This window comes from Orbicella franksi, chromosome 5 (genome assembly GCF_964199315.1).
Source record: "Orbicella franksi chromosome 5, jaOrbFran1.1, whole genome shotgun sequence".
Classification (NCBI taxonomy): Eukaryota; Metazoa; Cnidaria; class Anthozoa; order Scleractinia; family Merulinidae; genus Orbicella; species Orbicella franksi.
In genome coordinates this window covers 14,944,901-14,959,066 of record NC_138149.1, presented here as the reverse complement: position 1 = coordinate 14,959,066, position 14,166 = coordinate 14,944,901, and the positions used below count along the sequence as shown (strand labels likewise).

The window sequence follows — 14,166 nt, the reverse complement described above, 5'->3', positions numbered from 1 at the left end:
ACAAAGTTGCTGACAATAACTATAACTGAACTGCTACATGCTCATGCATGTGACAGTGTTGTTTGTTTCAGGTAAAGAAGTGCAAAGTTAAAAGACTTCTGCCTTTCACTACTGAGTTATTTTGAACTGGGCTTACAGATACATCATGACTGTCCACACTTGATGTACCATAAAAAAACAGTAGCAAAAAAAACTAAAAAATAAAGAACTATCCTGAAATAGAATGCTCTCTATTGCATTGTGGAAAAAAACATGGCTATTAATACAGGTAAAGCCTTTTGCTCTTTAAAAAGGATTCACTCAATTTTATGCCTTGATTATAATCTTTGTCAGTGATAAATTACAAATCTGAACTGACAGTATGCTTAGAATAATGATAATTATTAACAGTTTTGGGGTGCTTCTGCTGGGGCCCAAAAGTATATGTCATGCTCTTATTTTTCATTTTATTGGTCCAACTGTGGCTAAACTGCAAATGTTTTCAGACAAACATGGGAAGATAAAAATAGATATATATTTTATACTTTTAAGCCCCGCTAATGCACTTTCAGCTTCAAATTCAACAGTTAACTCTCTGGTCTCGAAGGAGTACTCTGCTTCACAGAAATCTTATAGAATGTGAACATTTTCACCAACTTGTAGCTGCAAGACTATTTAAACATAGAATACATCCAGCATATATTTTAAGAAAATACTGCCGTCATGTATGTACATACACAAAGTCCCGAAAAATCTCTTTGACAAACGGCAATGACAAAACTGAATTTCTTTGACAAGCACATTGAAGATGAAAACTCAAGAACACTTCTGAGCCAAGCTGAGAACACTTGAACCGTAAATTTCAACGGTAAACTATCTTGCCTTGCAAAAGTGTGTTGCCGAATTGGTACACAATACCACCTACTTGTTATGGCAAGTCTACTTAAACATCCAGTTAAGTACATACTCGGCAATTTTTAAGAGTCCTTTGCTGTAGGCTCTTCCAGAATAATCTCCTTGACTACTTTAACATCATCACGAGTCAGTGATCCCTGATCTTCCTCCTTAGAGTCATGTATGGTAATATAGCCCTCCTTGCGGAGTAAATTTGCAATTGCTCTAAAGTGCGTCATCTTGTCCTTGCCTCATAAAAGGCCAAGGTTGAAGATGTTTTTCATCTTTTGTAATTGATCCATCTTCACTTCTTTTATGGATGGTTTTCCTAGAGCCACCATTACAATTAAATCTGCTGTGGTCTGAGTCATGTCTGGGATAAAAATAAACAAAATGTTAAAAGAAAGGCTATATTCACATAGTATACACTCAAACCAGGCCACTTGACCATTTAAATGTTAATTGAGAACAATGGATAGGCCCCTTTTTTACAAACAGACCAATCGCATTAAAAATTCATTTTGTAACCAAGCATAGGCAACTAAATCCTTCTTTATCTTAATTTGTTACCTAACCAAGACAAGTCCCCTTGTCTGTTCTGACCTTTAAGAATGCATTCTTGGCAGCAAAATATAATTATTGTCATTAGTGTGGTGTTCCAGGAAATATCCATTCCTCTCTCAGGGAAGGTTTTTAGGTTTGAATTTCCAAACCCCAACAGAAATTCCAGTTCATACATCAAACTTTCCTTTAAAAATTTTGGCTATTAAGATCCCCCCTCCCTCCCCCGCTAGAATTTCCAATGACCTTACATGGACATTTTCTGGCACTCCATACTCTAAACTAAATAAAATTATAATGAAATCATGTTTTACAAACCCATCCCACATTGAGGTTTGAAAACATAAGAAAATTAGCCTTGCTTTGTCTCATCATAAGCTACATTTAAGTATAGTTTTTTGGTTCTCAAGATCATGAAACAAAAAAACTGGAAGTCAATATTTATTGGCAGCAATAACTTCTGTAATTCCCTCACCTTCATCAAAATGAAGGTTATACGTTTTCACACGTTGCAACTGAGATGCATATCTGGGTGGACTAGGACTTCCACTACTGGACCCGGCTGACTCAGTTGACTCAGATGCACTGTCTGTTGACAACACTTCTTCTCCAGTAAGGGGTAATTCTTTGTGATGGCATCTCTGCTCCCCGATTTTCTTTAAAACTGTTTCCAGGACTGCTTCTTTACCTAATCCACACTCTGGAAAAGATGAGTGTCATCTTCGACCAATTTTGCCACAAACTTGTCTACTTGGATAGCATCTGCCTTATTTCTATAAACTGGTAAGGCACTTCCACATGGCCATCTTTTCTCTACTTCTTTTGTAATCTTTTTTTTCCTGGTAAAGGAGATTATTTATTAACAACTGTTTGTTCTTATTATATTTTTTCTGTTAGACACAGGACCACAAAGTCATCAGAACTTAAGTTGACCATCAAGTGTTACTATAACAATTTGGAAGAGAAATTCAACTCATAACATAAAATCATCTTAAATTTTCATCTTTGTGTAATGTTCCAAGTGGTGAGAAGCTCTTGGCATTACAAGTAATCAAGTCAGTTTCATAAAAGCACAAGATGAAAATTATGTAAACATGATCCTTAGGTTAACTACCAGAATGGCACACAGAAGACTTTGCATTACTTTTGAGATTAATACCTACTTTGTATTGTAAATGCTCTTTTCCTTGCAATTTAAGTACTGTCTTTCTTCTGTTGTAAGCAGCCTGTCATAATCCTTGAATGATGATCTTTCAATCTCCTTTCTTTTGTGACCACTACCAAAAGGGTGGGAGGTATCTAGAAAAAAGAAATAAAATAATATTGACAGTTCTGAGATTACATGTGGTTTCCAGTTGTAAGAGTGATTTTATACTCTGTGTGATGAAGAAGAATACCTCATACACGTAATGCAGAAAAATTTAGATTACTGCAACGATTTGACCCCTATCCTCCACTCCCCAAAATTTCTTGAGGATGGCCTAATCTTGGCAATGCTCTCGTTAAAACTAGAGTTAAATAATAGGTTTGGAAAGAACTTGGCCAAGGAAGAATATTTACCATTCACAACAGGTTTAATAGCCATGAGCTCCCTTGAGAAGCGTTCTTTCTTCCCAATTGTAGTCACCCCCAGTTTTTCAAGTGTTGTATCCTCTTTCAGGCGTTTGCTTAATAATGCCTTTCCATCTATCTCTTCTTCGACAAATTTTTGACCAACAGACTTGCCAAAAAAACTACAAATCCCCGTTTTTACTTGTTCTGGTGTCCAGCCTGCAAATAAAAAAAGTATCATAACTAGTTCCATAGAAATGGAAGAAACTTACGAGAATAATTCTTGCATAATTCTAAGTTAAAACTAACCATTCTCAACTTGCATTGTTATGAACAAATGCATTAATAAACAGACTGTGATTAGAAAATTCTTCCGAGAAAAACAGCTCGAACAAGTGAGTTGGAGGTAGCTGAGAAACAGGATGGAACACAACGAGTTCATAAAAAGTACTTCAAATTTATTTACTGATCGTAGCTGCTTCCTAGACTTTGGTCTATAATATGATATCTTACTCTAACATTTAATAAAAGCAAGCTTCGACTTGAGAAGTGGGAAGTGATGTTGGACTTTGTCGGTTTAAATTAAATTCGAAGATATTTATATTATCAAGCGAATCCCCCATTTTGCAATTCGATTTAATTTCACATTCCATCCAAGTAAACGCATGAAAAAATACTACAGAACAATTTTTTTGGCCTGCCACTTAAGCATTTAACTTGGGTTTCACTTCTGCGAAATCGTCGGTAGATTAGAAGCAAAAACAGACCATATAAAACTTACCAACAATGTTCGCGGGTTCAGTTGAAGACACATCTGTTTCCCGCCTTTCGTTCTGTGGAATGTAATCATCTTCTCCTTGTGCGCTTCTTTTGCGACTCTTACTTTGACTTTGGGATAAAATTTGCTCCACCTCTTCGTCATTCTCAGAAACAGAATCGCCTGCTTGTTGACTGCATAAAGGCGAGGATCGAAAAGCCTTTCCTTTCAACACCATAAATCCGAACACGCTCTATCACAAAGCCCGCACAGCTCAGCACGTAAATTCAGCGAAGAGGGCAGGAAAATGGTTGCACAGTCCTTTATACCAAGACTGCTCCCATCTGATTGCTTGCTGAAGCTTTCCGTCCATTTGATTGGTTCCAACGAAACCAGTTGGACGCTGTCCTGTTGGACTGACTACTCATATGACAAGATGGCGGATCTTGCAGCCGCTTCTTTGTGTTTCTGTACTGAAAGAAATTCCGTTCATGTTCATTGCCCCTGCCAAGAATGCTGTGGGAAACCTGTAAATTATAAAACTCAGGAAAGACATCTTTCAGCCTTGAGACTGTTGCAACAAGAAAATAGTAAGTTTATTTTACTGTTGAATGTTTAGAAACGCCTCTACAAATTAACTGAGTTCTCGATCGATCCGTCGGAGCAGCTAGCTAGACGTGCACATTATGGACATAAAATAGGTATTGGCTTACAATTTGAAACATGTTTCTATATTTTTTTGTTAACGGAGGTAAATAAGTATGACGCGCCATCTGTAGCAAAATTACTTTTCGACATATTACGACATATTACGACATATTACGACTCATATTACGACACATTACGACTCATCATGTGTCGAAAAGACATGAAACAGGTCGAAATAGGTCGAAATAAGTAATGTGATATCATCATGTCATGTAATTCTATCTCGAAATAAGTTGGTTGTCATGGCTATACCATGTAATGCGAAGCTCGTAATGACTCATACCATGTAACGTGAGGCCGGTAGTGACGTTCGAACCCTTGGTTACCGCCTGTTGTTAAGGACGGAAACTGTTCTCCTACACGAACCCTATTTACCCCAGTTCCTCTCGGCTCGATACAGTTCCGCCATATTTTGATCGTCGACTTTAGGTGTTTCGAAGATTTTTCTCGGCAAAAGAAGTCGCTTTTCTTATCCATATCGTTTTAATCTCCTTTTTCTTGTCGCACCGAGGGTCACCAACACATCTTGCGCTTTTAAAGTGTTGTGGTGCAATGACTCCTACGAAGATCTTCGTGGTTTTGTTTCTGATTTCTGTGGTTTATGTGGAAAGGTGAGATAATTTTAATGTAGATCCTTATTAAGATATCTTTATTTCTACAATTCCGTCTATTTGCCTTGCTTTAATGTTGAGTTTCTTCTTTCACACACATTATTTTTAAAAAGTCGGTATGTGGACTTTAAATATAAAGTGAAGCTTAAATTGGGATGTGCTGACAATAGTTGGTTTCTATTTTATCCCTATATTTATTTTAATGGTGATAGTTAATGAAAATTAAGTGCGGAAATGACATCTAAAATCTAGCCTGGGGTCGGAGGGAATATTTCTGTCATTTTAACTCCTGTTCATGTTTTTGTTTGTTACTTTCCTATGCATTTTGTTTAGGCAAGATGCCAACAGAGGGAGGGAATTTTTCTGCCATTTTAACTCCTGTTCATGTTTTTGTTTGTTACTTTCCTATGCATTGTGTTTAGGCAAGATGCCAACAGGCAACTGCAGCGCTTTGTGGCATCCATTTTGTCCCTTCTGCAGGAATTAAATAGGTGCCACGATTCTCCTTTGGATAGGGAGAATGCAGAGTTTTTGCTCCTTAGACTGGGAGGTGCAATGCGTCACATGCATCAGGTCATTGCCTTTGTTGAAAGATCCCCTGAGTTTTCACAAAATGATGTCAACAACCTAAGACAGCTATCCAGAGAGCTCAGCTTAATCAAGGATTTATTTAGGGCGTTACCTGTTTTCACTCCCAGCTCCTACCGTGCCCCCGTTAGGTATACAGGCGCTGTAGGCCGTCCTTCTTATGAAATTTCTAGAGAACAGATCATGCTTTTACGTTCCTGTTACTTTTCGTGGACCAGCATTGCTAACATTCTTGGTGTGTCTAGATGGACCATACGTAGGCGGGCCATTGATCTAGACATACCTCCTTCATTTTTAACGTATTCCCCAATCCAGCAAGTAGAATTGCAGCAAATTGTGCAAGAGGAGCTTGTTTCAATGCCTCGTTGTGGGGAAAGATACATGCAAGGTGCACTACGAAGACGTGGGATCTGCGTCCAGAGATGGCGGGTGCGTGATGCCCTGATCACCCTGGATCCAATTGGTAGAGCTTGTCGCTGGGCACAGCAAATACCACGTAGGCCTTACAGAGTGCCACATCCCAATTTTCTCTGGCACATTGACAGCAACCTGAAATTGCGTCACTGGCGATTTGTCATCCATGGTTGCATTGACGGTTACTCTCGGTTGATTGTTTATCTCAGGTGCAGTAACAACAACAGGGCAGCAACTGTGCTTGCCTTGTTTCAAGAATCAATCAATACCTGGGGATTGCCTTCTAGAGTCAGAGCAGATGACGGAGGAGAAAACATCGCAGTTGGTGACCTAATGATTCAATACAGGGGTGAAGGTCGTGGAAGTTTCATCACCGGGCCGAGTGTTCACAACACAAGGATTGAAAGATTATGGCGTGAGGTGGTTCACTGCATTTTATATATTTTTAAAAACATATTTTTACATATGGAGCAAATTGGTTTACTTAGTTGCAATAATGATATTGATCTCTTTGCCTTACATTATGTTTACACCCCAAGGATCAATAATGCACTAGCACAGTTTATTGAGACATTTAATAATCATGGACTCTCTACTGAGCATAGCCTTTCCCCACATCAGTTATGGATTTCTGGTATTCTGCAACATCATTCTTCCAATTACTCTGGTGTAAGAGGTATTATGGATGATAGCCTGCCAGATGATTTAGTCATGTATGGGGATGACCCCGATGCACCACTACCTCAGGAGAATGAATTATCAGGAGTGGAGGTGGCTCCAATTTCACTATATGTTCCAGAACATGTCATTATGGTGCTACAAGAATCATTTCATCCAGAGGAGGAGGATGGAAACCAGGGAATTAATGTTTATTTTCAAGTCAGGCAATTTCTACTGCTTTATTTTGGTTCTACAATTTAACCATGAAATCAAGCTGGATTCAGATCTGCAAGAATATGGATATGTGGGCAAATGCTGGCTCCTAAATTTCATGTGCACGGAATTTTAGTAGAGACTGTTGCAGCATACACTATCCTCAGACAAGGAGTATGTGGTAAAAGCTGACTCCTGAAATTTAAAGATAAGTGTCATTTCAGTTGAGGATGGCAGCTTTTTTGACAAGTTTCACTTGTGCTATTGATCATACCTTGTTTCTGTCAGTCATGTTTTAGTGCAAGGATATTTGTTTGTCTGGAGTTCGTGAACTGGCATAATTATTGTTGGAACAGTGAGTCATCACTTCCTTTTTTTCAAATGCAAGGACAGATTGCTTCAAGTGTTAAAGAAATATCATATTTCATGACACAGTAATAACCTGAACTGGTGTTGTCTTATTTTTCCTCATTTTCAATAATTACATGCTTGCAAGTAAAAAAAAGGGTAACATCTACAGGACAAGTGCTGGTTTGCTAGTTATCTTAGTTACATGGTTGCTATGGACATCACTTTTCAAAATTCCCTTACCCTTCTCTGATCATAATGAAATTTTCCATGACCAAATATGAAATGTCAGTTTTAGTGGCTGTTTCTGACTTCAAATTACAGCCCTTTTTTACTCTGATGACTGTAACAGAGACTGGCTAGTTTTCATCAAATTTTTATTTGTTATGTAAAAATATCATGAAATTCACGGTGACACCAAATGTTTCTTCCAGACGATTAAATCAGGTCTGTTGACATTTTTAAATTTCCCATGAATTTTCTTCATGTTGTTATTTTCCCCTTTATTCAGTTAAAATTTCCTGACTTTTCCCTTGAGGATTTTTTCACCTCTTTCTGTACTAAACAAAATTTCGTTTTCAGTATTGCAGTATGTTTGTTAAGTTTATTTCACTGAGTTTGTCGCCTCAATTAGAGTGCACAAGCACATGCTCCCCTGCCAGTGAAGCTTGATAGGGACAAAATATGTCAACATTTTTCTGTTGCACGACCAACATACAGGTAATATAACTACTGACAGAGATAACTTTAAATTGTGGCTTGAGATATTTGAGTTATTTTCATACTTTAAGCAACTTCTTAAAGGAAATTCAGGGTATGTGCACATAAAGTGAATTATTCAACTTGTTCCATATTCTATCATTTGAATAGTCTATCGTGTTAGATCATAGACTATTTTGTTGCAGAAAATTAATTTGTAATTACCAGTATCTTTTGCTGATAATAAAGTTCCTTATTTGGATTACTTGTTTCCTTTGGAAAAAATTGTGGGCCAAATGCTTTCCGAAATGAGCATATGATATTGTTCAAAGGGGACCTTTTTGTCAATACGGCAGCCATTTTGATTTTGATTCAAATAGCTATTATCAGATGCTTAGGAGGCAAATACCTACTTATTAGCCCCCTGAGAATCCCATAATAGCTATTTTTAACAACTGAATTCGCAATGGCACTGCACTGGCAATAAGCTCCAATGAACATGTTGACCCTAGAGTCAATTTGTAATGAGTATATGGTGTGATTTATGATGTCTGCCACAGTGTGCCTTTTACTTGTCTCCAACTGATTTTTTGGAAAGCTTGCTGTGCAACTAAATGGGGCAGGGTTATGTTTGGGTCTACATATATTCTCATGCAGGCTTTTCACAGCTTCCCCTTACCCTTTTTAAATTATCACTTTCCTTGTGCCACCCCCTATCACTTTACTTTTGCCACCCCGATAGTGTTTCCATTAACTGCCTCTGTGCTCCCTTCCACTAAAAACATGACCAACATGAAAATTTCTTGTCAGGTCAGACTTTATTGTCTTCGAATGTCAACTCACTGTTAAAAAATAATATACTTTCTTGCTATAGGTGATCTGAGTGATACTGGAATGTTACTTCAGCGGGAGTGTAGCTGAACAAGAGGAAATCCGACTGTTCAACACTAAAAGATATTAAAATGGACAGGATGGGTCTTGGAATAGCGAGTTTTGCTTGATTTCATTCCTTTTGGCAACTGACATGTACAAACATCTTGTTATCCGAACCTATTTTGACAACCAGATGCTTTTCTTCTGGACAAAAGGCTAAGGCCTACCAACTACTTTAAGTAATTAGATTATGAGCTAGAGATTTTTATTGTGTGCTGCGCCCTCGTCAACTATCACACATAGAAATCAAGAACAAATAATCTAATTGTTTTAGTATAAATCTACTAGTCTAAGTTACCTTTATGTTTTATCTTTTGTCTGTGCTTACCAAGAAAAATAAGGATTTTTATAACAATTATTTCAATCAACATTCATCGAATCAGACCTAACATTAAACTTTCAATGACAATCATACTTCTGCTGCCTGTATTCAGTTTCTTTTCTGTGCCCTGCAAAATGTCATTAAGCAGGCAATATTTGGCGAATTTATATCAAAAGAGAACAGCAAAACAATTTTGGACAGCTCTATCTTTTGAAAGCAGAAAATCATACACCCATCCTACACGAGACTTTAACCTCCCTTACCATTTACATTAACAACTTTTCCCTCTTACACACTTGAGGACAAGTTAATATCTGGCATTATAATCCATCAGATATTTTAGCTAGCATGCAGTTGGTGTAAATGTGTCAAGTGACTGATTATACACCAGATAAAACTGAGGTGATGTTCCCCAATTTTCAAAGCTTAGCGTGTTGCGAAAAATATTCAATAGACAATAAACACAACAGCCTTCATTTGGCAGGAAAATATTCGCATCTATTTGTCCATGGACATCATCTGTTCCTCAAAGAGCACATTGGTCCTCTCAAAAACCTGTGTGCACTCCTCAGAACAGATAATTTTCACAGAAAAGTATCCTGGCATGTTTTCGTATGTAGTCTATATAAGCCACACATCAAAAGCTAGCTGCAAATTAAGCTGTAGTTTGGGCTATACCCTAACTATAGGAAGAGTATGATATTTTTCAATGTTTTTCCGTTTTTAATTTTGAATACTTTTCAATACAAACTGTGACCTTCACACTACACCAGAGAAATTTGAGATTGCTTGTGTTTGAGGTAAACTTGTGCAGAGAAATCACACGGTTTTTGTGATATCATCACCTTCGAAAAGCTTCATTTTCAAACTTTTTCATTCATACTGGCATTTTCAAATTCCTCCAGTTTGTAGAGCAGAGCATTTTAGAAAAGTTCCATTTCCCTGACAGATTATATTTTGGACAGTAGGCCTAACTTAAAAATAAAGTTGCATGTGTTTTCAAATTTCTCTTGTGTAGTGTGGAAGGGACCATAAGGCTGCTAATCATACCTAAGGCTAAGGCAGTTAGTATATTTTGTGGAGTTAGCCAAACAATACCAATTATATACTTATACAAAACAAATACAGACCCATTATAATGGCAATGGTTTCCTGGTCCCCCCCTCATTTCTAAGAGGGTATTATCCTGCTTTCTTTGGTCAGATGTACACTGGAATTCTCTTACTCTACTCAACTGTGTGTAGTGTGACCAAATGTTTCACAATAGATACGGAGTAGCATTCCAAGTCTCGGGGGGTATCATCAAGTAACCAACTTGACTCATTGTTGCCAGCCATAAAAAGATTGTAAAAAAGTCAATAATGGCACATTTATGCTCTGGCGTGATTTACAAGTGTAAACTATGAGTAGATCAGTTAGTTTCCGATCTCAGCCTCTTTGTTGGTGGTGGATTTGTGGCCTCATCTGGTTCTGGTTGTGGCTGGAATACAAATTCACAGACTATAAATGTATTACCCATTATTCATTATTGGATCTAAATTTGTCTTGTACGATTTGTTAATTAATAACTTATTTAGGCTTGAGAAACACCTTGAAAGGTGGTGTATATATATGCTGGACATCTATGCTTCCAAAATAATGCCTTCGAAGTATTTTTCATGGTACAGAAAAAAACAAGCCTGTTTTCTACAGTGGTAAGGTCATGATAGGGGTACATGCATTACAGCCATTAACCATGGCAATGGCTTGAATTAGCAAGAAGCAACAAGAGAATAGTTTATCTGTTGCATTACTAATATCAAATGTGATACCTCAGGGGCTGGTCCATCGTCTGTTTGACAGGCTTTTGTATTCCTCTGCCTTTTTGCCTGAAGCAAATAAGGAACTAATCAGTTGTGCTAGAACATCACTTGATATAATTAGCCAGTATTTAAAAAGTATTGTACAGTTCTTTTGATATCATGGAGTGCCAAAGTGCTGCTAGTTTTTCACACCTTCTCTCTGTCATTCTGGAGTGACTCTTCATAGTCAAGATCCTGCTGCCTCTTCAGTTCCCTTTCCTCTTGTAGTCTGAGCCTTGGTTTTGACTTCATACACTATAAACAGTCTGGCTGTTTGCTGTTCAACAAATAAAATCCTAAAGACATGGCTAGGGAAAGCCACGTTTTTTGAATACGTTTTAACTCGAAAACAAAGCAAAAAACCAGCGGCAGAAATAGAAATTACAAAAATTCTAATTGAAATCGCATGACATTTCTAAACAAATGTCTACAGTTTTAAGAAGGATTGAATGGGTTTTTCCGTTAAAATTCTATAATAATTTCAGACTGCCAGGTATGTAGTATTTTGAAAACACTTGCCGGGTGCCGGGTATCTAGACAACGAAATTTCTATCCATCCTGTGATAAAAATGGATTCTCTGTCTTAATGGTAAGGAATCGTCCAACCAACAGTCATGTTTTGATAGAGGCTACAGTTATTTTACAGTTAAAACGTCCACTGAAAACGAAGAACGAACTCAACTAAACTCGAAGTGTTCACTATTACGCGATCGATTGCACAACAATAACTGCCGCGAAATGGTATCAGTTTGTAAACTTGGGCGGAACCGGCAATCAAACAGGTTTCAAAGACGGCAAATCGGAGAAGAAAAAATCTCTTTTCTCCGCGCTCGCAACCTCGCGTAGACGAGGAGAAACTTAAAACGTCTGGCAGGCAGTCTACCTTCTCACCGGGGTAGTTCCACTATTTTTCGTGCGTTATTCTTTTTTTAGGGATTTAGCTGTCAAGAGAAACGGGGAGTCTTACTTTTATTTGACCGCGTTAAAAAAAAATAATAACAAAATAGACACAAAAATATCAGACAAACAACCTCGTTCCCAGGGTCTATTTTCTTCCCACCCCTCTCTTGCTCCAGGGGCTGGGAAGAAGAGAAACCCTGGGAACGAGATTGACCGACAAAAGCCGGCTAGCAAAAGACGTGCTATCGAATACAGATTTTGTGTGAAATTTTTAGGCACTATTCATATATTCCACTGAAAGATATACCAATTTTGAGTAACGATGCAATTTTCCGGTCATATTTATGCTTTCCGGACAAGCAGGGACTAGGCAGAAATCTTAGAGAGGAAAAGTTTACTTTGGAGCAGTTTTGAGCAAGAGCGGCCAATGAAGAAGAAAGTAACTAATAATAACTTTTACACGGAAGTAAAAAAATCCAACTCCACAAAATTTGGAAAAAAGATTTTCAAAGTACCGTCATTGACAGTACAGAGAGACAGTTACTATGATCTTTAAATAAAATCATGACACAATGTTTTTAGTAAATAAGTTATTATTGGAAATTGGAACTTGAAAAAGAAACTTTTTTACATCGTTAAATAAGAAAAAAGTAAAAATGTAAAATCACTGTATATCGCAAGAAAGATGAAATTTGAAAATATTCTATGGTTCTATTTGTAAAATTATTTTATATTGTGAAATATAACAAATTTCCTGAAAAAAATGAAGAAATATGTATTGGAAAATTGAGAAAATGGAAAATTTATTTTACATTAGATATTACGAGAAACTTATAAAAATGCGAAATTATTATACAGTATTGACAAGGAAATATTATCATAATCTATTGGCATTGGAAAATCGGAGAAAGTTGAAAAATTAATTATTATTGCCAAATCAAAATTCTTTTGACGTATTATAAAATGAAAAAAATTGGAAAAAATCATTGTTTATTGTATACGAAAATTATTCTAAATTGCAAAATACGAGAACATTGGGGAACATGTCATTTATAGGAAAAAAGAGAAAAATGGAATCGATTTTAAACCGTGAAAAAAGAAAAACACGAAAAAAAAATTGAATGTGAAATTAAAAAAATAATAATAATTAAAAAAAGGGGATCTTTGAAAATTATTTTATATCAAAAAGTACGAAAAAACGAGGAACAATTATATCGGTAGTGAAAAAAAGCATAAAATTATTTTAGTTAAATAATAAAACAAAATTGGAGAGTTATTACTATTGGCAAAACGAGATGAAAGAATTGCAGAAAAATTATTACTCATGGGAAGATAACATGAAATTTAAAAACAAAATAAGAGCCGAAAATCACGGTAAAAGAAATAATTAAGAGAAATTTACACGTGTGCTATTTTGATAGTGGTGGTGGTGGTGCACAATAGTGCTCGGTGCTGGTGCTGGTGCTGGTGCTGGCCGCTGATGTGTATTGCCTCTCCCTCCTCGTCTTCTGATCCTGGCCGAGGGACAGGCCCTTGCCTTGTGGCCCATTCCTTGGCAGTTAAAACAGCGCACTATGGGAGATAAGATAATTGATAAATATGAATGTAAAATTTACAAATTTCGAATGTTACATAGGAAATAATACACAGGGTTGTGTAGAAGAGGACTTTTTATGCGATTGCACACGCTTTCGAGTGGTATACCATGGAATATCCCACGAGTCGCTTGTATTTTCTCGGTATACACGCCCAACCTTTAGGCGAGTTTGTATACCAAGAAAATGCAATTGACCAGTGGTATATTCCATGTTATATAATAATTAAATGAATGCGCGGTCTATTCCTTAAGTATACCAGGAGAGAGCGTTGTGTAAATGATCTACACCAAGCCATAGAGAATTTAATACGAGGCTAATGACTAATGGCAAGCACGGGAAATACGGTACACGCGAGATAGTCACAACTATATTGATCTTGCAGTTTAATTGACTTTTGATAGGTCAAAAATACTGGCGGGAGAATTTTGCGGATACACTGGGCTATAGTGGATCCACACGGTATGCCGAAATTCATGATCATTAACAGGACAAACGCGTAAAAAAATAACTTCCGAAATTGTTAAATTGAGACTTTGGCTCTCAAATCGACTTACAAAGAAAAAACAGAACTTGAACCTTTCCATTTTAT

The 14,166-nt window shown here is 37.0% G+C and overlaps 2 protein-coding genes and 1 long non-coding RNA gene across 3 annotated transcripts in view; 1 reads left to right on the top strand and 2 right to left on the bottom strand.

Annotated features, from left to right (window-relative positions):
* Positions 1-2,766: 2,766 nt before the first annotated feature.
* LOC145488387 (uncharacterized) lies at positions 2,767-3,980 on the bottom strand. The gene is made up of 2 exons (XM_081467243.1): positions 3,767-3,980; positions 2,767-3,204 (listed from the first exon to the last, which is right to left on the bottom strand). Exons 1-2 carry the CDS (start codon positions 3,978-3,980, stop codon positions 2,861-2,863), a joined length of 558 nt encoding a protein of 185 aa, XP_081323369.1. The 3' UTR covers positions 2,767-2,860.
* Positions 3,981-4,299: 319 nt separating this feature from the next.
* Positions 4,300-14,166, top strand: part of LOC145488386 (uncharacterized) — a 23,193-nt gene continuing 13,326 nt past the window's right edge. Inside the window, exon 1 of the mRNA XM_081467242.1 lies at positions 4,300-4,332. The gene's annotated coding sequence lies outside the window, so the exon portion shown is untranslated. The remainder of the gene's footprint in view (positions 4,333-14,166) is intronic.
* On the bottom strand, positions 10,659-11,315 carry LOC145486942 (uncharacterized). Its single transcript, XR_014049342.1, has 3 exons — positions 11,233-11,315; positions 11,050-11,106; positions 10,659-10,718 (listed from the first exon to the last, which is right to left on the bottom strand). It is a non-coding gene; the product is annotated as an uncharacterized LOC145486942 (long non-coding RNA).

Coding starts and splice junctions, on each gene's coding strand:
- LOC145488387 (XM_081467243.1), bottom strand. CDS start 3,980: ATGGTGTTGAAAGGAAAGGCTTTTCGATCCTCGCCTTTATGCAGTCAA. Junction 3,205..3,766: donor TGAACCCGCGAACATTGTTG/GTAAGTTTTATA, acceptor TTTTATTTGCAG/GCTGGACACCAGAACAAGTA.